The 21,266-nt window shown below is 37.1% G+C and overlaps 1 protein-coding gene across 2 annotated transcripts; it reads left to right on the forward strand.

Annotated features, from left to right (window-relative positions):
• Window positions 1-136: 136 nt before the first annotated feature.
• On the forward strand, window positions 137-20,554 carry DDX43 (DEAD-box helicase 43). 2 transcript variants are annotated; one of them, XM_027644746.1, is made up of 16 exons: window positions 137-499; window positions 1,037-1,092; window positions 1,468-1,597; window positions 2,932-3,039; window positions 3,572-3,653; window positions 5,275-5,431; window positions 5,519-5,637; window positions 5,906-6,016; window positions 7,851-7,992; window positions 11,498-11,598; window positions 12,357-12,444; window positions 13,930-14,057; window positions 14,644-14,753; window positions 15,470-15,608; window positions 16,370-16,457; window positions 19,822-20,554. In XM_027644746.1, exons 1-16 carry the CDS (start codon window positions 163-165, stop codon window positions 19,921-19,923), a joined length of 1,998 nt encoding a protein of 665 aa, XP_027500547.1. In that variant the 5' UTR covers window positions 137-162; the 3' UTR covers window positions 19,924-20,554. The 2 variants fall into 2 exon arrangements, with proteins under 2 accessions (XP_027500547.1, XP_027500548.1); XM_027644747.1 differs by lacking the exons at window positions 5,275-5,431; window positions 5,519-5,637.
• Window positions 20,555-21,266: the final 712 nt, after the last annotated feature.

Genomic DNA, 21,266 nt, shown 5'->3' on the forward strand with positions numbered 1-21,266 from the left:
GTGACTCCCCGAAAAAAACTGAGGGACGGCCATAGGCCCGCCCACCCGCGCGGAGCCAGCCAATCACAGCTTAGCGGCCCGCCCCGGCCAATCAGCGCGCCCCAGGGCTGAGGCGCGCCAAGTCCCGCCGCGTGAGCGGCGTAGGGTGGGGGGGCGGTCGCCATGTCCGACTGGGACTCGAACCCCGAGGAAGAGGGGGCTGTGCCCCGCCGGCCGCGGGCCGCCGCTGCCGCCGGCCGACAGTGCCGCTCGCCGGGCACCTCTCCGCGGGGCCGCGCCCCCGCCGAGGCCGACGGGGGACGGAGGGGCTGCGGGCGGCGGGGGAGGGGCGCGGTCGGCCCCGCAGGGGAGGAGTGGGAGCCGCGAGGTGGTGACGGTTCCGGCGGCCCGGGGCGGGCGGCGCGGCAGTGGAGGCCACGAGCTGCCGTCAGCCGGGATCGGGGCACCGAGGCGCCCCTGTGCTTCCACCTCGACAGCGCCCTGGTCGGGGCTCTCATAGGTAATGACGAGTACGCCCCTGCGCCCCGGGTGCTTGGGCCGCTGCCGTCAGGGAGCGAGGAGGAGGAGAGCACCTCTGTGTCCCGAGGGAGGGCACGCCTGCCTTCCCTAGCTCCAGTTGTGGAAGGGCCCCACCCACGGCAGGGTGCTTTTGCAGGGTTTCTCCCAGTCACCAGGGAAACTTTTCCTCCCTAGAGTAGTTGGGTTGACGTCTGTTTCTCATGACCAGCAGTCTGCAAGTGGGCTGAAGCCACTCTCTAGTTACATGGAGGAAGGGTGGCAGTCTTTTGAGTTAGTTTAACTGCTCCATCTCTTCAACTGAGGAGCCTTCTACACAAACACCTCGTGTTTGGTTACCTGACAGAAAAAGTTACCTACATATTCCATCAGTTTGGTGTCAAAAATTCTTTTCTCTGTAGATTCATGCACCTATAAAGGTCTTGGGTTTTGGTCACAACCAAAATACTTAAAATTAATGTGTAATTTTTGGCAGTTAGTCCTAAATCTTTGTAATGCCTGATGTGTATCTTTATAACAGGTAGGGGCGGAACTAAAATTAAAGAACTTGAGGATTCTTCAGGTTCCAGGATAAAGGTACCTCGTGCTATGTGTCATCAAGACCTGGGCTCTGTTGGGAACATACTTGGTTTTGTTTCCATGTAAACCAGTTATTGCAGGAAGCTGACGGGTGTTTCAGTCATAATTCCACTGTTTTACAAGAATTGGTAAAAAGGAATTGGAATTGAGAGTGCAATTTGAATGGTATGTGAAAATAGGGAAAGGTTATTAGGTTTTTTTTTCCTTAAGTATGCATTTATTTCCTTTACTTTTAGAAAAGGGAATAAGGGTGCTTTTCTTGGGAGGAGAATTTAAATTTGAGGTAAAAAAGGGTAAAATACTTGTTTCAGTATATGTTCTTATATAGTCTTTGCAGTATTAAAAAAAGTCAGTAATGTTTTGTGAACACAGGTTACAAGAGGAACCTATGGAGCCGAAGTAAAGATTTTCGGCAGTCTTGATGTGCAAAAGAAAGCCAAGATGTTGATTGACAATGCTGTTACAAGTTCTGGCCAAAACAACAGAGCTTGGACTGAGAAAGGCAAGAAATGTGGTTTTGGGAGGAAAAATACTATGGATTGTCTTTCCATATATTTTGTAGTTTGGTGGATGTTTTTGTATTATTAGTATTTTACAAAGTGAATTAACTTTTACTTTGTTCTGGGACAGAGGCATACCTCCTTAAAACAGAAATACCTAGACATCCATCTTTCTCAGCTATGGTCAGTTTTCCCCTCCTCTCACCCCAAATGCCAGGCTTCTATGAAAATCTGTTCCTGTGTGTTTTCAACAATTTTAATGGATGCAGAATGTTATACCACTTGGTTTCTTGTGTTATCAATCTGATTCCTTCAAAATACCCATATTGGTTCTAGTGTAAGCTTTAATGTAGTATCTGTGGGGTATTAAAATTCAATAAACATTTGTAATGGTAGTCTGTAAAGTGCTGATCATAGCATGGGCAGTGCTGACATCTTACTACTTTTATGGGAAGTTAATGTTTAAGATTTGATGTTGCACTTCATGCCTGACTTTACTGGGTTTTCTTGTGTTAACTTTGTCTGTTATGTGGATATATAAATAATTATTGTATGTTGAGATGCTGCTTATATTATTGGTATGTCTTGTATGTGTTCCCAACAATTTTTACACAGGCAAACACCATCCATAGTTGTTGATCTGAGGAACTGATGAGGGAGAAGTTATGCAAGGGCTGTATTCCAGCATTAGAATAAGGAATGGGATAGTTCTCTGTTTTGTTTTTAGAAGTGCCTCAGAAGGTGGATGAGTATGTTTCGAGACTAGAAATAATTAAGACTTCCTTAGTATGTGTGACTGTGTTTTCCCTGTATTTCCTGCTTTTCCACTAATTTTCCACATGGTTGTGTTGCCATTTATGTCTTCAGTGTAAAACCTTACTTTCTGACTTGCTTCATCAAAGAAGAAGTACAGAATATAACTAGACTCAGACTTTATTGTGGTGGTGTTGGATGCTTTTGAAGTAAACTTTGACTCTTGTAGCTCTTAAAGCTTTCTGTCTGCATATCATCTACTGGATTCAGAAGTTTTTCAAAAGCCTTCTGCACAACAAGGCTTATTTATAGCTGGAAGAGCAGCATTTCAAAACCTGTCATTACGTTATTTAAGTAGCTAAAGAGGTTGAAATGTTTCCCTTTTTTTATCAGAACTGAATTTGTACAGGTTTGAGCAATATTTCAGGACAGAGACCTAGGAAAGAATTTTGTAGTTATATATTTCATGCCTATTCAAAATATATGAGGACTTACTACAGAAAAAGAAAATAAGGGGAGAGATTTCTCTCACACACTGCAACAGATTCCATCAAACAGCATCATTTTGGTACTAACTTTGCAGGAAAAATCTTAGACATTTTCAAGCCTGAAAATAACCCAAAGAAATCGGTGATTAACTGGGACTCTCTTCGAGAAAACAGAGCCAAATATGAAGCTATGAAGTGGGCAGGTTAGTTATAAGTTTTGATTGTGTGATACTTGTCTTTATGTGATAAATCTGTTGAATGCTTACGTGTTTTTAATTCTTGCTTTGGGATAACTGAATCTTTCACTGTCCAAACTAGTTAAGCATTTGCAGTGAAGTGATCATTTTAGCACTTCTCAGTGTGGTCATGGAGAACACTGTAACTGTCGTGGAAGACTTAAACCTGCTACTCAATTGGCATTTTGACTTCACCCCTTGAAAATAATGTTATTTGATATGTGGCCACAGAAAAAAAAATCTGAGAATTGTTAAATATTAGACTATACGTGTTACTAGAAACTATTTTAGAACTTGAAATGTGCGGAGATGGCTCTTTTGCAGATACTGAAGTGTTTGTCTCAACCTTCGTCTTTTATATGAGCAACAATAGTCTTTATCACTTAACTAATCTCCTAGCTTAAGGCACTGTCAGGGTTTGGGGATTTCCATCTTAAGCTTTAGCACTGAATCTGTATTACTTCTTGCTGATTCAAGTTCATTTTTCTGGTTGTTGAAGACTTGCCTCCAATTGAGAAAAACTTCTATAAAGAATCACCAAGGACTGCATCTATGTCACAAGAAGAAGTGAAACTGTGGCGGTAAGATAATTTCTTTAGGGAATCATCTGCTTGGCAAAAATTGCTTTTAAGGTATAAAGCGTAGAAAGCAGGAGATGAAATGCTGAGACAGAAGCATTAATGTTGGGATCTTCTTAAGAAGTCTTTCTTGGAATGAAACAATAACTAGCAGATGAGTTACTATTAGTTGCTTGGAAAATTAGGTATTATCTGCTTCTCTAAAAGTGTTTGATCTAGTTAAATTTCAGAACAGAAAAATCTCAAGACATTTCACTTGGCTTTTGACTGTTTCTTTGCCTCTCACGGAGACAACATGTTCATATTTTCTAGGTCCTTCCAAATAGGATTATTCCCATGTTTATTACCTCTTGGCTGCCATTTTTACCAGATGTATTTTAGTCAAATACCATCTTCAAAACAAAATTTCAACTTCTATTACTGTTGTCTTCCTTTCTTTCTATCTTGTCTTTACAAGTACATCCTGGTTAGTACACGTTTCAGTTAACTGTATCCATTCACTTTGATCCAACAGTCTCCATCAGTACTTTGCAAGGAAAACAGATCATCTGTTTCAAGTGATTCAGTTCAGGCCTTGGTAATAGTTTCAACCCTTTTCCGTAGTTCTAATGAAGTTGGTGAACATTATTGAAGTGTTAACTTTTTACTACTTTCCTTTTTGCAAGGTGTCTTTTTTTTTTTTTCTTGCATGCCAGACAAACTGCCACAGGGAGCAAAGCATGGAACTGATACTTAAAGTTATGTATATGTTATTGTTAGAGCTAGTCAGAATTAAAGAACATTGTTCCATAGGTTCAGAACATATATAGAGGAATGGCACTTGTGTGCTAAAGGAATATTTTTTTCTGTTTCATCCAATCTGTTTGCTTTAAGGGAAAAAAGACAGTAATTGAAAAAAACTAATTCTATAATCATGAGGGGAAGTTGAATTGCCCATTTTTTTCCTAGGTTATACCCCACTTGAAGAAAAAACTTTTTACTGAATGGAATCTGCAGAAGAGTACAGGACTGAAATTAATATGTTTATGCATATTAATATCTCTTAATTGGGGGGAGCCTTGGAAGATCAGTTTTAAATGCAGTTTTTTATTTGTGTTGTGCTTTGGGTTTTGTTTTGTTTGGGATTTTTTTTTTTTGAGCTTATCTTGCTGATCACTTTTTTCCTAAATTGTTCTGTGTGTATTCTGCAGAGTATCCAGGGAGCTGCTCTGCAAATATTTGGGGAAGGTTTTTGTCGGAATATAGGGTTCTGACTAAGAAGGCCAATCCATTCCTCTGAGTTCTAGGTTGTCTTTAGGTTTAGAAGCTCATCACAGTTACTTAATTTGTAATAGAGTATACTTGTAGTCTGATATGGCAGGACTACAGTTCATATTAATAGCCATATGTAACTTCAAATTAGTCATTCTTAAGAAAGAGTGGTAATTGATGCCTGCAGGAGAAGTGTTTGTGTTGTAAGACTTTCTTAAGAATTAGAAGAATAATTCACCCATTCAAGAGCCTGACATTGTTTTTTGTTGTTCCAGGAATTTAAAAAAAGTTAAGAAGGGTAATCTTTTGTGTTAGCTCTACTTTTTCAGATTATGAGACTTTAAAGAAATTGCACTGCTTTAATTCTATACAGAAAAGAAAATAATAATATAACTTGTGATGACTTAAAAGAAGGTGAAAAGCGCTGCATTCCCAATCCTGTTTGTAAATTTGAAGATGCATTTGAGCATTATCCTGATATTATGACTAATATAAGAAAAGTTGGTTTTCAAAAGCCTACACCAATTCAGGTATGTCTTCAATTTTGATGACCTTTCAACTGAAGCTTAAGAGAAAAGTAAAAAGTACATGTGAGTATTTTTTTTATTTTATGTTAGTCACAGGCATGGCCGATCATACTGCAGGGAATTGATCTTATTGGTATAGCACAGACTGGTACTGGGAAGACATTAGCATACCTAATGCCTGGATTCGTTCACTTGACTTCACAACCAATGTAAGGACTGCTCAAATGTCTCACTTGTTTAGCTGTGTATACTTCTCCCCACCCCCACCCCCATGCGATGATTTTCTAGTAAAGAAATAAAAATCATAAATTGGAAAAAATATAAACCTGGTGGAATAAGTCCCAAATTTATCACCAGAGATTCTGCTAGCAGCAGTGTGCCGAGGAAGTTTTGGACAGTATATAAATGTTTGATGTCAGGTGTGATGGACTTTGCCTATCCTTATATATCCACATTCTATATGTGCTTTGTTTGTAGATGCAAAGATCAGCGTGAGGGGCCGGGAATGTTGGTCCTTGCTCCCACTCGAGAATTGGCACTTCAAGTGGAGGCAGAGTGTTCGAAGTATGCATACAAAGGAATTAAAAGGTAAACTTGTTTCTCACTTGCTTGTTAAGTGGTTTTTTTGTAAGGTTTTTTTTTTTTTTTGTCCTACCACTTGTAACTTCATTCACTTAGTAAAATAATTGCGTTGTAGACAGCGGTAAGATCTCCCTGATCCTTCTCCTCTTCAGGATGAACAAGCGTGGTTACCAGTTTCTCATGTCATGCATTCCTTGTCATGTCATGTCATGTACATCTTCTTGACCATCTTGGTAGCTGCCTGCTGGACTCGTTCCAGAATGAATATGCTTGTCTTGTAATAGAGGCAGGGGGTACTAAAACTGGATATTGTGCTTGAAGTGTGATGTCACAAGTACTGGTTAAAGGGGAATAATGAGTTCTAGCCATGAGTTCTGCTGGCTACCTTTTCCATAGTATACAGCTGGCTTTCTTTTCTGTGGGGTTACACTGCTGAATAATGTTTAGTTTCTTGCCCACCCAGGTCTTCTCTGCAAAGCCATCTTCTAGCATGGTGGCCCTCAGTCATGGGGTAATTCCATCCTTGTTTTTGTTTAACCTTTGTGGGATTTCCATCAGTCCATTTCTCTAGCCTTTTTGTGTTTCTTCTGAGTAACAATCTAACTCTCTAGTGTATCTAGTTAACTTTGTATAGCATTCGGAATAAGTCTTATCTTCACTTAACAGCAAAACATCTGACTTTTGATTGTACTGTTTAGAAAATCCTTTCATACACCTTCATCTGTTTTTTGTGTAAGTATTTTCAGAACAACTGTTACACTCCAGATTTTAAACCATAAGCTGCCCAGCACAGTTACATTTTGTTTGAGACTTTTTAAAAGCCTTTTGGTTTGTTTTAACCTCGAATTCGCATCCGGAGAAAGAGTCACATGGTGTTCTCTAAGAGAAATTCTTCTAATTTAGTGAGAAAAATATGGTATTTTGGCAAAAGTTTTTCTGGGGAGTAAAATACAACTATTTTGCTGAAACACCCACCACAAAAACTCAGTTCACAGAAAACACCCACTGCAAACAATCAGTATACCACTGTGTTTTAGTAAAACACAATTCATTGGTTTTAAGTTACTCACAAGAGAAGGAAAAGAGTAAAAGAAGAAAACAGATTAAAAGGGTAAAGAAAGAGAGAAGGAGAGAGGAAAGGAAAAATGATTACTGACAAGATTCAATGATTCACATGGTGCAGGCTGCAGGAGTAAAGAGAGAGAGAGAGCACACATGGACTCTTATAGAGTTCAGTTTTCCCTCCCAGGCAGGATATCCAGTCAGTGCCCTCAGGCCAGAGTGAGCTGTGCTGTAGCTGGTCACAGGCTGCAGGGGTTTGCTGTGAGAGGGCTACCAGGCAGGTCTGCCTTGACTGACAGCCCAGCTACAAAGCCTTCAGCTCTGCCAGGTGCTCTCAGGGACCCAGCCCTCTTAGCTGCAGGCTATGTGCTCTCAGCAGGCCTTAAGAGATAAGGCAGACCTGCAGGTCTAGGCCCAGCCCTTCCCCACACACACTCACAGTGAGTTGGTTCCAACCCATATCAATAATTCAGTGAGATTCGGATCCAGTATCTCACAACAACCCAAAACATACTCAAGCTTAATAGCTATCTTCATTCCTTTAATGATTGTTTACACTACAGTTTCAGCAGAAGAGTATTGGTGAACTGTTGAGGGAGTGTCATTCAGTGCTAATTTCATTAATTATTGTGACTGTCAGTCACACTTACTGTATTCCTTCCTCTTGTTAGAACCAGGTAGTACTTTTTAAAATGAAGCAATATGTTAGCATTTATATGAAAAGTATTGATTTTAGTTGAGACTTAATAAATTACTTCTAAAACATTTTATTTTACAGTATTTGCATATATGGCGGTGGGGACCGAAAGGGACAGATAGACGTGGTTACCAAAGGTGTGGATATTGTTATTGCTACTCCAGGCAGACTGAATGATCTTCAAATGAACAACTTCATAAATTTGAAGACCATAACATACTTGGCAAGTAGCTGATATGGAATGAGTAATGCACCAGTTGGAAAATGGTCGACTCAGTTTGAACTTAAGCTTTAACAGAGTTATCTTTAAAGTTCTAAAGTCTTAATTAGAACTTAACATTGACATTGGTGTCAGAGGAATGATTCAGACTTAACCATAATTGCATTGCAGATGTTCTGCAATATTCTCTAGAAAAAACAAAATAGCCTTCTAGTACAGTATGCATTTTAAAGATGCTAAATTGTTATTTCGGTAATGTTTGGTGTTCTAAAGTTTGTTTTGTCAGGACTGGTTACTAATGGATGAAATGCCTTTCCGAAGTTGTCTTTTTCTTTTCTTTTTAAAGGTTAATCGTGACTCAAGTTCTTATTAGAACTTGTGCAGTAAACAACAGAATCACACACAGATCTTTAAATGTCAGGGAACTGGCTTTCTTTTGATCTCAGTGGAAAAAATAGCTGTGTAAACATGTATGAATCCGTATGTCTTCATTTCATTCTTACCTTTTGCTGTGCTGGACACATAAAACCATTTCTATTTCTAAAATACTTCAATTTATTCAAATTATTTCTAACTTCTCCGTTTTTAACTGGTGAGTTGTTGCCTCTTTTGACAATTTGGCCCTGCTTTCTGTCCACTCCCCTCTGAGAGTTAAATACTACTATGCTATAGCAAGTTATCTCCAATTCTAGGTAATAGTTGTGAGCTTACTGGCAAGGCCAGCAGTGGTATAGCATTATTAGAAATTTGACCATCTGGAAAAAAATATTATTGTTGGAAGACAAGACAGTAGCCTCTTGTGGAAGAGTGACATGTAAATGCTCAGCAGGAGGAAAGTAGGCCTGAAAACCTGAGAACCATAGGATCATTAATAATCTTTTTGCCAAGGTGAAGTATGATCATACTACAAGCACACACTGCTTTGTAAAGCAGTGTGTAATGAACTAAAATGAGATGATTCAGTATGTGCAGGATATGCTATAGTATGATATAGCTAAAAAGAATTAACTATCAAATTGAAAAATACGATGATGTAAAGCAGAAGGAAAGACATTTATTGTTGTACCACGAGCAGTTAAATGTTTTCAGAAGATTGAAACCAGTACAAGGATCTTGTTATATCATATGGTTAATGTCTCATGCCTCAGAGTTTTTGGAAATGCTGTACTTCTTTAGGTATCATGTGAAAAGTTTGACATCCAAAATTCTATCTTTTTTAATGTTACCATGTTTTTCCTTGTAGCTTCTTGTACTGTTTAATATATAAGATAATTTCTGTTTGCAGAGCTTCATTGTCAGTTTTCAGCCAACATATAATTTAATCTTGCAGCCTTATTTCAGAGAAAACAAAGGGGCATTAGATTTCAACTTTAACAGCTTGGATGAAGAACATTCTTCATTGAAGAGCTTCGTTTACAGTTTTCATTTAAAGATGAGGCTTGTGAAGTCTCCCAAAGTGCACTGAGTATTACTTGCTAGTATGATACAGTTGCTTCCCAAAGGACTTCCAAGACCAAATACTGGGATACATTTACTTGTTAAAGAAAAAGCAACCAAACAAAAGAAGCCCCACCAAAAAAAAACCCCTCAGAAAAACAAAAACCCAAACTGTTAATTATGTCTAAATAGATACTGTATACAAGCTGAATTGCAGGTAGGAAGTTCTCTTCTTGCCTGACAGAACCATCAGGTTGATTGCAGTCTTGGTTCAGATTTTTAGGAAGCCATTTATTCAAAATAGAATTTCCCAGTCTTACTTCTGAAATCATGAAAAACAGCAGCCTTTTGATTGTTTACGATACATGTCATTTGAAGATTGCTTTGTGTTTTGCTGTGTTCAGTGTGTATCAATATTCATTCATCAGTAGTCTGAGTGCTTATTTCTTAGGAACTTAGTCTCATAAAGCAGAAGTAAAGAAATTGGACTTGTGCTTGAATAATTAGGAAGCATTTAGGAGAAAGAGTATAATAAAAATATATATAATTCATGAAGTAGGATATAGAAGGTAGATTGGAGTAGTCCTTTTATTCTTCAAATACAAAAAAAAATAATGTAAAACTTACCAATAACTTAATTGAAAACAGAGGAAAGAAAATAATTTTCACATGAAGAACTGGCTTGTAAGAATTTCTTGCCAAGAAATAGAACTGAACAATATTAACAAACAAGTAAATAGCGTAGATAATAAGAAACCTAAGATTGTGTTATTTGGGGGACATCCAGCTTGTAAAACAGAAGCTGGCTGTGAGACATTTGAAAAAATTAGTGCTACTACCTACTTATCTATTACAGCCTTTCATCTTTATTAGACAGCTATCTGAAATAAGGAAAGTAAGCTTCAGCTGCTCTGATCCATCTAATAGACATACTTAGGTGCTTTCTTTTCCCTTTCCAGCGAAGTACCAGTGTGCTTAATAGCACAGAAGGCTTCTGCTGCTGAAAAGGGCATGGTAGCCAACTCTGTATATAAAATTAGTAATGTTTCAACCTTGCCATTGTATTAGAGCCCATGTGGTTAATGAAATCTCTATGAACCCTCTGAAAGTAAAGAGAATTAAATAAAGAAATAGAATTCTTCTGTCTCTCGGTCGATGATTTGTTATTATTTCAGAGATTTATATAAATAATGTACTAAAAACCTTTTATGTAAAAAATATCAGAAAATAATGGAATAGCAAAATTGGGAGAGTAGAAAGGGATTATCATCAAAGTCTTCTATTTCCACATAAGTGACTAAAAAATGTCAATACTTAAAAGCACAATTCATATAACTTTAATTTTCAACTAGAGTTTGTGTAAATCAAAGGAGATAAATGAGTCTTAGATGCCAGTCTTCTTCCTTTGTATGAAACTGAAATAATTCACAAGGATGCTTGTATATTAGAAAAAAAATTAGTTCCAAAGAGTTGTATTCAGTCCTCCAGCTCACTTGTACTTTTCTGGTTTTTTTTTACCAGATGAAACAAGCTTGAGCTCTGGGAGTTCTGCAGAGTGTTGTCCTAGTGTGAGCCAGAACGTATGCTCTGGCTTTTTTTCTACTTCTAACGAGGAACTAAATTGATAACATATTTTGATCCTGTATCAGATCTCTGATGAGATAGAAATGAGATTTCCCCTTTAAATTACCAAAAATTTCTTATCGAAAGTGTATAGTGAGGGTTGTCTCCCTCTGGGTTTAGTTAGTTATGCTTTTTTTGTTGGGTTTTTTTGATTCTGTGCTTAGTTTTAGACATCCAGCAAATTACTGTTAAAAGAAATGATTGTTTTATCTTCATTGAGTTTGTGCTTTTAAAGATGCTCTGGATTTCCTTTTTCATTTGTATTACTCAAAGAAAAAGTGTCAAAGAAATTGAAGAGGTAAAACAGAAGTTGGACAGGTTTTGCCGTAAGTTATGGAGTGGATTCTGCAATTAAAACTGTTACCATTAAAATCATCTACTGTGTAATGTCTTGCTGAAAACCTTTTCTAAGGAACCAGGCAGAATAAATCACCTTGTTTCTGAGCAGGTTTTAGATGAGGCTGACAGAATGTTGGACATGGGATTTGAACCTCAGATAATGAAGATCCTAATAGATGTGCGGCCTGACAGACAAACTGTTATGACGAGGTATCTAAACAGAATAGTGCTCAGTACTTGAACACTGCAAACATAAGGCTATTGAACAAGTTAATTTCAAAACAAAGGTGTCAGTTCATTAAAACTTTTAGTAGTTTACTTTCTAATTCTGTCTAGTCATCCTAATGAGTCATTTCACTATTTTTTTTTCCATTTTATACTGCCTTTTCTGATGTTTTACATCAGAAATCAATCTTCAACTGTAAGGAAGGTATCCTGGGAGTGTACAATTTGCCATATCAGTTTGAAGTGCCAACTTCCACTTCTCCATCTGGGACCAAATGTGTTTCCTGACCTTCTGAGCAGTGTCTGTGCTAATCTGTACTTGGATTAATTTTGAAGTTATGCAGGTTTTGGGAACTTAACAATAGAATATCCCAACAAAAATTTTTGTTACTGTATTTTGCATTGGAGCTATGGTTTTAAAGAGAAAACTGACTAGAAACTTGTTTATTAGGTGTTGTTGAACTACTAAACTCACCTTAGGCTTCATTAGAATGGCTCCATTAGAAAGGCTCCATAACTGTTGTGTGTACCTTTAACCAAGAAAGTTGTCTTTCAAGCTTGAGTGCTGTTTACTCTTAGTTTAAGATTGGTTCTAAATATTATGTAAGCTCACCATTGTAATTGCATGCCTAAGTGTTTCACTGATGTATAAGAAAGAAAAGAAAGAAATGGGTGAAACTAATGAATTGGAGAAGATTTTGCACACTATTCTGAGTCTGTTTTCCTCTTCACTTCCTGTTTAGTGCTACTTGGCCTGATGGTGTTCGTCGCCTAGCAAAATCCTACTTGAAAGATCCAATGATTGTATATGTTGGCACTCTTGACTTAGCAGTAAGTTGTCCTGCTGGGTTTTTTTCCTTGCTTTTGTAAACCTACAGTTAAACTAGGAAAATTTTTGCTTGTAACTATATGTAAGTAAATGCATGTAACTTTTAAAATCATGCATTTTAAAGTTTCTTTAAAAGTTTAGAAACAACTAAAAATTTAAGAAGTATAAAAGAGCTTTGTTCTTTATGTTTCTGTAACATCATCTTGAAGTCTTACCTCTTCAGTAGAAGACATGAAAGCAACAAGTATCAATCACATTGAATGTTTGTTGTACTTTGCTTTACCAACTGTTTTTGCATGAACCCTTATTTTTGCAGCCTTCACTTCTGTTCATCAAGTTCTTGTACCTTATTTAGTTTTCTTTCTGAAGGCCTTCCTTCTACTGCATACAGATCCTTATCTGAACCTGTATTTCCTAACTGTTTCTTTCCCAAAGGGAGTGGGAGCTCTCTGCTAAACTCCTGGAGGGCACTTGTCTGGAGCGGGAAGTATGTGTTAGAGTAAGAACTGTCTTTAAAGTCCAGAACTTCTAAAATGTGGGTGTAGTTGCATACTTGTCATTGTTGTGCAGCTACGTGTAGTTAGCCTCAATACCAGCAGAATTTACCGAAACAGTAGTTCTCCCAAGATCTTAGGAAATTCTCCTTTTCAGTTCCACTTTTTTTAGTGATGGCAAATGAGGGAACTTAGTATCCAGTACACGTTTAGGTAGAAATGGAGGGGAAAATGTGCTTTTTCATCAGAACTACACTTTTATCAAAGGGCATATCTTTGTCAAAGACAGAAATTTTAAAGACATCAACTGCTGTTGTAGCTCTCTTATCTAATTCATTCATCTCCTTTTACGGGGGCTTCTCTTAATTGAAGACATCATATCTGGGGGGAAGAGTTCCAATGTGGAAAGAGAATCTTGACGTACTTGACTGATGCTTCAACTCTTGCCACAAGAACATGATACTATGCTGTGAGAATGTCTACACCTTTATACTACTCGTGGTATAGCTTAGACATTCTGTGGTAACCTTCAGGTAGAATGGAGTAAAGATTTTATTAATGAACTATTGTTGGAATAATTAGAACTAATAATTTCAGATAGATTTACAGAATCTTCTTCAAAAGGCTTGTAGTTTCAAGTAAGACTGACGCTGTTCCAACTTGCTTTGGAAAAACATAAAATATACTCAAATTAAAGAACTTCAGTCTGATTTTCACTACTACTAGAATTATTTATTTCACTTCACTAATCCGTACCCTTTAAATCTCTTCAGACACATGATTTGGCAAACTACTTAAAGATAAATTTTAATATTTTCCTAAAGCAACCAGGAGACCAGAAATCTCCATTGTTTGAACTCCAAACTGATACATACTTTGTGTTTAAAATAGTTTTTCATGGTATCTTATTATTAGTTTTGTAATATGGGAATTAACAGAAAAAATATTGTTCTAATCTGTTTCTACTTAACATACCTTTTTACTGTTTGACAGGCAGTAAATACAGTAGAACAAAGAGTTGTCATTATCGCCGAGGAGGAAAAGAGAGCTTTCATGCATGGCTTCATTGAGTCTATGAAGCCAAAAGATAAGGTCATCATTTTTGTGGGAAAAAAGCTTACGTATGTAATCACTTCCCAGTATCACATCTGTTCTTTTTTTTTATTTTTCCCTAACAAAAATACTTAGGAGTTTCTTAGTTCACATAATAATTACCAAGTGTAGGAGCTCTTGTCCACAATGTGCTGGTAGTAGTACTATTTTTATTTATTTATTCCTTCATACTGACTGTATATTTTTTAGCATCATTAGTGGTGGTGGCAAGTCTCAGTTTCATATAGTTAAAGTTATATGTTAAGATTCTTGGGGATACATGGATGCAATGTCCTGTTTACTTTCATACGCAGCTGATGCATACAAGGCCTGATTGGTGGGGGGTGGTAATTGTACCATACCTGAACTTTTTGAGTGAACAATGCAAAAATAATCTAATATTTCTTTTATATATAAATAAGGGTAAACATTTCTGTGGGGAATAGTCTTGCTTTCATACTGTTTTATAATAAATGTCAGCTGACCTAGGTTTGGTTTTGTCCTTAGGCACACGGTTAGCTTTTATTGTCACATTATCTTTTTGATCTAAGTCTAGATACTGCACTGTTTTCTTTTTTCTTTTTTTTTAAGAACCATTGCTTTATTTCATCCTAGAGCTGATGACTTAGCAAGCGACTTTGGTATCCAAGGAATTCCGGTACAGTCACTTCACGGTAACAGGGAACAGTGTGATCGAGAACAGGCTTTAGATGACTTCAAGAAAGGTGAGTTTGTACTGAAGTACTGGTTTGTTTAGGCAGGCTTTTGAAGGTTGTTGTGTTCAGATGCTTGTCTGTTTGTAAGTGCTGTGTCTCTTTAGTACGAAAGAAATTAAAATTTAACTGTTAAAGAACTCTGAATTATGTGTATTAATATGACAAACAAAAAAGCAGAAAACAAAAGAGATTGCTCTTCAATGAAATTTGGAATGTCTAAGAGTTTAATAATTTATAATTAAGGTTTGTTTTGTTACTAACATCTCTGGAAAAGTCAGTATTATGTTAGTCTACCGAATGGTAAAAATTTAAGTGTCAGATGAGGGTGCTTTCAGTGAAACAGTTCTGCTCCAGATTATGTCAGTAGGGTTATACTTTGCAGTTATGTGAACACTTGCTAATAAAAGACTAGTTCTGTGACAAGAATGTTAGTTGAGAATATAGTGGTTGAAGTTTCTGTTCTTTTCACAGGCTCTTTTATATCATATAAGGAGGCATGCTTCTTACTTCTGCACCCTGCTGTTCTACTTGTGAAATGCAAATAATAGTAAAATGACATTCTGAGTGCTTACTTACCACCTTGAGAGCTAGCTCAGTGTGACGTGCAATGAACATATTTTTCCTTTATGTGTTAAGAATAATAAGCACATTAAAAGCAATAGGCTGGATTATGTTTTCTGTTTATTCCATAAATTCCCATTCTTTGTCTGTTGTGCTTATTTTAGGCAGAGTTAAAATATTGGTAGCTACTGACTTAGCATCCCGTGGCCTTGATGTGCATGATATTACTCATGTTTTTAACTTCGATTTCCCTCGCAACATTGAAGAATATGTTCACAGAGTAGGTCGTACTGGAAGAGCAGGGTAAGTGTTTACCAGAAAATAGTAATGTATTATCAATGTTTTGTTATGTTTTATGCACTGCATTCTTGTCAAATTCTAGAGCTACAAGTGATGTGGGGTGGGGAAGTTAGACCTTCAGTCTATCAAAGGATGGTTTAGAAACATACTACCTTCTTTTTAAATTGTTTACCTTTAATTTAACTGAACTAAGTTTTGCAGTTTTCTCTTATTGAATGATGTTTGAAAGCTGATTTAAATGTGAGGAAGAATTACAATTCAAAACAACATCTGCATAGATATTCTGAAATGTTGCTTCTTTGTTTATCTCTTCATGAGCCGCTAAGTTGTTTAATTTTCTAGACAGCATATTAGGGGAAAAACATCTATAAATTCAAAGTCTTCAGTCTATCATGGTGGTGTAGTTTGGTTTTAGCACTTCTGGATGCTGCATTTCTAGGTTGGTACAAGTGTGATTTTTCTCATGTATGTGTTTATTTTAATCATGATACGAATGTCTGTCTCTTCATACTTAAATACATTGTCTTTCTGCTGGGTTCATTATCTAAAAGTCTGAATTAGTTGTGCCTTTGCTCCATTTCAGGAGAATTGCTGTATTCTGATCTTCCTGAAAAGTTGCTCTCTGTCATGGGCATAGTAAATATTCAAGCCACTTTTATCTACCAGCTCAGTAATATTGCCTGTAGTACAGTTTATTAGTGCATAGGTCAGTAGAAAAACCTGACAACAGTTGAAGATCAACAGTTACTTCATTCCTTGTCTAGACGCACTGGGGAGGCAGTAACGCTGGTCACGAAGAATGATTGGAAGTTTGCTTCTGAGCTGATTGAAATTCTGGAAAGAACAAACCAAGTAAGAATATATTACCGACTAAGATTCATAGTGGTTCTAGATTAACACTTGAAGCAGGTCATGAAACCTTTCTTGGTGAATGTTTCTAGTGTCTCGGGGAAAAAAATGGGTATTGAAGTCTCTCTTGTCCTGGATAGGCTTAGAAGTATTTTACCTTACAGATGATTCCCAGAAAAGAACTGTTAACTTTAAGCAAAGCCTTTTATGTCCAAAGAAAAAGTAACTAACATAGGCACACATTGAGGTCTGCAGAAGAATAGTAGGGTCTGTTTTATTCCATTTGTATTTCACTTCTGGATGCATGCGCCAATGTTCTTGTTTAACAGTGTAAATATTAACAATATTTATATCAGAAGAAGCTCAACTATCTATATGTTTATTATATCCGACAGTTCTAGTACCTGCGTGTACTTTTCCAAGCTGTCTTTCTTACCGATGCTTGTAAATAGTATGGGAAATAGGACTGGAATGTGATTTCTTTCTTTAAGGAAATGTATTTTTTTCTTGACACCATATCTGAGAAACCAGAGACAATTGTGCTGCTGTTTCTTGCTGTAACAAGAAACAGTATTTTGCCTGATTTATAGTAAATCCCCAGTTCCTGCCCTGTCTTTAGTTGAAATTTTGTTTGGTTGTTTTTTTTTGTTTGGATGGATGGGAGCATTAGTACAAACTAAATGGCTTTTACCTGGAACTTGCGGTTGTTACTGTGGACATTCTTACTGAAACTTTAAAGCCTGGGTTAGAGCTTCACCTGAATCTTCTGTCTTACAACTCTTCTTTGAAAGATGTTATGTCACTTTATTTCAAACCTAGTAGGATGCTTTTGAGGGAGGAAAAGGAAAAAAAAATAACAGTTGTCACTTAATAATTTCTGAAGTTGCAGATTTGAGGTTTATGGTTGAGGTGGGGTTTTTTTTGGGTTTTGTTTTAATTTTATTCAGAAAATGTAAGAGGTGAAACCAGCAATGATGCTTTGAGAAGCTACTTAAATGGAAATTAGAGGTGCCTTGGTTTCTATTCTGCGTCAACCACTACCTTCCAAGCCTTGACTCCAGCTGCAGACTGTGAAGTTCCCAAACTGGTTTGTGGGGGGGTTTTTTTGATGTGGGATAATTCAGCTGGGAACAGTCTCTGAGTTCAGAGGAGAAAAGAGGATCTCTGAATCCTTGCTTTCAAGGGTTACTTTTAGTCGCAGCATTATTCTCCAACTTACTTTCATCTGCTAGGGAAGTATCCATACTGACGAGATGGTGGTTTGTTTTTTGGTTTTTTTTCTCGTGACAATGAAAATACCATTATTTCAGTCTTAAAGCATCATGTAAAAGGGAAGAAGAGCAACTGAAAACATGGTCTGAAGGTTCAGAATCCTTCAATTTCAAAAGAGGTAAACTGCATTTGTTAGCCATATGTTCTCCATGATTTTGAATATACAGAATATATAAAGAAAAACAGGTACAAGAAAAAGGTATCTCTATCATGCTGTAAGGATCTTTTATATATAAAAGCTTATTAGGAAGCATAGACAGATTTATTAGGGAAACAGGTGGAAAAATAGTAATCTCTGTAATACCAAGCAAAGTGTTTCGTATAAATTATGGAATCTTTATGCTTTTCTGTTTTTTCACTTGAACTACCCTGTCTGACTTATATGTTTAGCAGATACACAGATTGTCCATGTAAAAATTCCAACAAACCACTAGATGCTGGATATTACCTCACTGAGATTTTTATGTTCCCATATCCTTGCTTCTTCCCACCCTTGCCTGCTCGAAAACCACTCTTGGAAGAAATTGTTGCAATTTTAGTTGGAATACATTACACTTCAAACTGTAGGAGAGGATCTGATACTGTGGAAGAAAATCATTCAGTGTTTCAACTGAAAACTAACTTTGTCTCATTACTTCTATCTCCAATGATATAAGTCTGTAGTGACTTTCAGCTGGAGGTACATCATTTTTCACTTTTATTTTTACATAATGTTCTAAAACTTAGGCAGAACAGACTGTTCCAGAGGCATCATGTTCTGTAGACTCCTGACAGCCAGGGCAGCTGTCTACCAGTGAGAGCAATTCACCACATAAAATATATACTAGCGAGCTGCCCCTCATGCCAGCTGAAGAAAAAGTTGCTGATAGCAAATGGCAAGCATTGCTGAATTATAAGGCCTGACGAAAGAAGTGGGAACTAGAGGAATATACCTTCCTGCTCCACCAGACCCTTTGTCCTGGCTGCATTTTCGTCCTGTCCAAGCTTTACAAGGTCTAGGCATTTTTAGGAAGACGTAAAAAGTATTGACATTTGTTTGCACTATACTGTTTGCACTGTATTTGTGCCACTGGCAGAGGGACAGATCACACAGACTGAGCACTCACACTAATGCCATGTTCACATGCTGCTCTTTGCTCTAATCAGGACACTGATTCTGGGCTGGGCGAGTTCCACCTGCTGCATGGCTACATGCCGTCACAGATTGTTGAAGCAGACTGGCTTTGATAGGTTCATGATCCAAGCCCTCTCTTGACATTACAATCACCCATAATGCTTCTTGCAGTACACATTGCATTAATGTCAGCATTGTGCCTGACCTGGTTTTAGGAGGCTTGTTGGACACTGCCTTTGTTCCAATGAGCAAAAGAATGGTCTATGGGTTTTTTCATTCAGTGGTCGCTGTCGCTCAGCCTGATAAGTCTGTTTGTAATCTTTCACAGCAGGCTTTAGTCCTTACGGACGTGAGTAACTCTGAGGTGACAGTTTGTTGATGATACTATTCACCTTCTTTTCCATATAATTACAAACACACCAAAAAGCACTGTGGATCTTACTAAGGTGCTCTTGCGACCTCCCAGTGATGGGAGAACAGACCGCTTTCTCCTTCTTTTCTTGTCTTTTAGGTTTGTTATACACACATGAGAACTGTTCCTATGGCAACACTTTGAAGTCCCAAAGTTTCTCTTTAGAGCCTCTTAAAACTTCCATAAAGAATTTAAAATATCAACATTCAAATAGATGTATACAGTATGGTATCACCTTTTAGTGGCACTGAATGTTTTTACCAGCTGTTTGTTATCACTGAAAGATAAACTTCTCCCTGAAATGCAGTGTTGTAATTAGCTGGTTATATGTTGTCATCAGATATGCTCATACAAGCAGAGATATATAATTGAAAATCCAGAGACACTATGATTTTTTTGTATATTTCACTACAATTTTATGTAAAAAGATTTCTCTATGCATCTCTACAGAAAAGAATCTGCAAAGTGACAGAAGCCAGATAAGTGATCAATAGTATTTTTATAAAGCAGAGTCTAAAATTTTAGCTTTATTTAAAACTGACCTTGTTTTTCTGCCGCTTTCTTATCAGGTAGTTCCTGACGAGCTTATTGCAATGGCAGAAAGGTACAAACAATTTCAAACCAGAAAAGAAAAAGATACACAAAGACCTTGGAGAAAGCTCTCAAAATAACTGTAATCCCTTGAAGCTACTGAAACAAAGTGATTATAGTTAATGTTAGCATCTATAGGCTTGAATTTATAAGTTTCATTTCTCATTTGGTTGTTTTCTGTACCTGTCCAATTTAAATAAACCATTTAATTTGGTTTCGAGGAGGCTTTAGTTAAATGCACTATCGATATATAAGAATGTAAAAGATAATTTTTCCTTTTATTTTCAGAGAACTGAATTAGTCATTGTAAGCCATGTTTGTCAGTGTAGCTTCAAAATACTATACCTTTGCCTTGATATCTGCATCTGCCACTGGCACAAAGAAGTATTTCTGAGGATAACTTAGTTATTTGAAAACTGCTCTCTTTGTAGTAACTTATGTTCGCTGAAGCAAGTTTTCTTTAAAACTTAAGATTAAAAGTCATTTTTGTTAAGACTTTCAAGGTGTTTTTAGAGGTCAGCATTTTCTTCTGATGGAGGAGAGCATGACAAGAAGTCCATGTTTGTGGTTAACTGGGAGGCAAACAGCTTCTACTCTTATTTCCATGGATGTAATATTCTAACTGAAAGAAAACCAGAGTTTAGTAGAGCAATGTTAACAAAGTCATGGAGCAACAAATACACTTGAAGGTCAGCTTTTATTTCCTTCAGATAAAGTTGATTCAAATTTTACATTTACAGTTTCTGTCACACAGATTCCTACAGATAATGGGGCATATTTTCTCTCTTTGGAATTTATATGGGAAGAAGTTATTCCTTCATTTGACGCTTGGTCTGAACTTGTGTTTACGTGTCATATGAGTAAACTAATAAACTGAATTTAGTGAAATGAAAATATTTTAATAAAATCATTCTATAAATGTTCTTTTGGTCTTGCCTCTTTATTTGCTCAAAATTGAGGTGAAATCTGGGCATTATTTAAGCCACTAGGTTATTTTGCCTTCAAAAAGTAGGCTAAAAATACAGACTTGCCATGGCTTCTCTAAGGAGACGCAAAGTATGTATTCACTTGCAGCTCAGCAGGTCCCAAATGCTGTGTATATCTCACCTGCATAATTTTAGTAGTAGGAAATATAATTTTTTTCTCTAACAGGTATTTCTTCAACATGAGAAAAACAGAGCTGAATTCCAGTTTCAAGACTGTCAGATTCATGCTGCATTTTGGTTTTGATAACCTTTCATATCAAGAGTCTTGCTCTTTGATAGGGGTTGAAAGATGCATTTCTTTCTACAAGATTCATGATACAAATACTCATTGGCCCAGTAACTTTTACTCAGTTGTACCATATTAGGTAGTGATTGCTTCCTACCCAAAGTCCAATGAAAAGACCCAATTCCAAAGCAATTCTGAAGACTCAGAAAGG

Source organism: Corapipo altera, unplaced genomic scaffold (genome assembly GCF_003945725.1).
Source record: "Corapipo altera isolate COAL_440 unplaced genomic scaffold, ASM394572v1 2, whole genome shotgun sequence".
NCBI lineage: Eukaryota > Metazoa > Chordata > Aves > Passeriformes > Pipridae > Corapipo > Corapipo altera.

What these genes read in the sequence shown, in the direction of transcription:
- DDX43 (XM_027644746.1), top strand. Translation starts at nt 163, where the DNA reads ATGTCCGACTGGGACTCGAACCCCGAGGAAGAGGGGGCTGTGCCCCGC. An exon ending in GAAGAAGTGAAACTGTGGCG is followed by an intron (nt 3,654 to 5,274) that starts GTAAGATAATTT and finishes AATTCTATACAG; the next exon opens with AAAAGAAAATAATAATATAA. An exon ending in TTGGCACTCTTGACTTAGCA is followed by an intron (nt 12,445 to 13,929) that starts GTAAGTTGTCCT and finishes ACTGTTTGACAG; the next exon opens with GCAGTAAATACAGTAGAACA.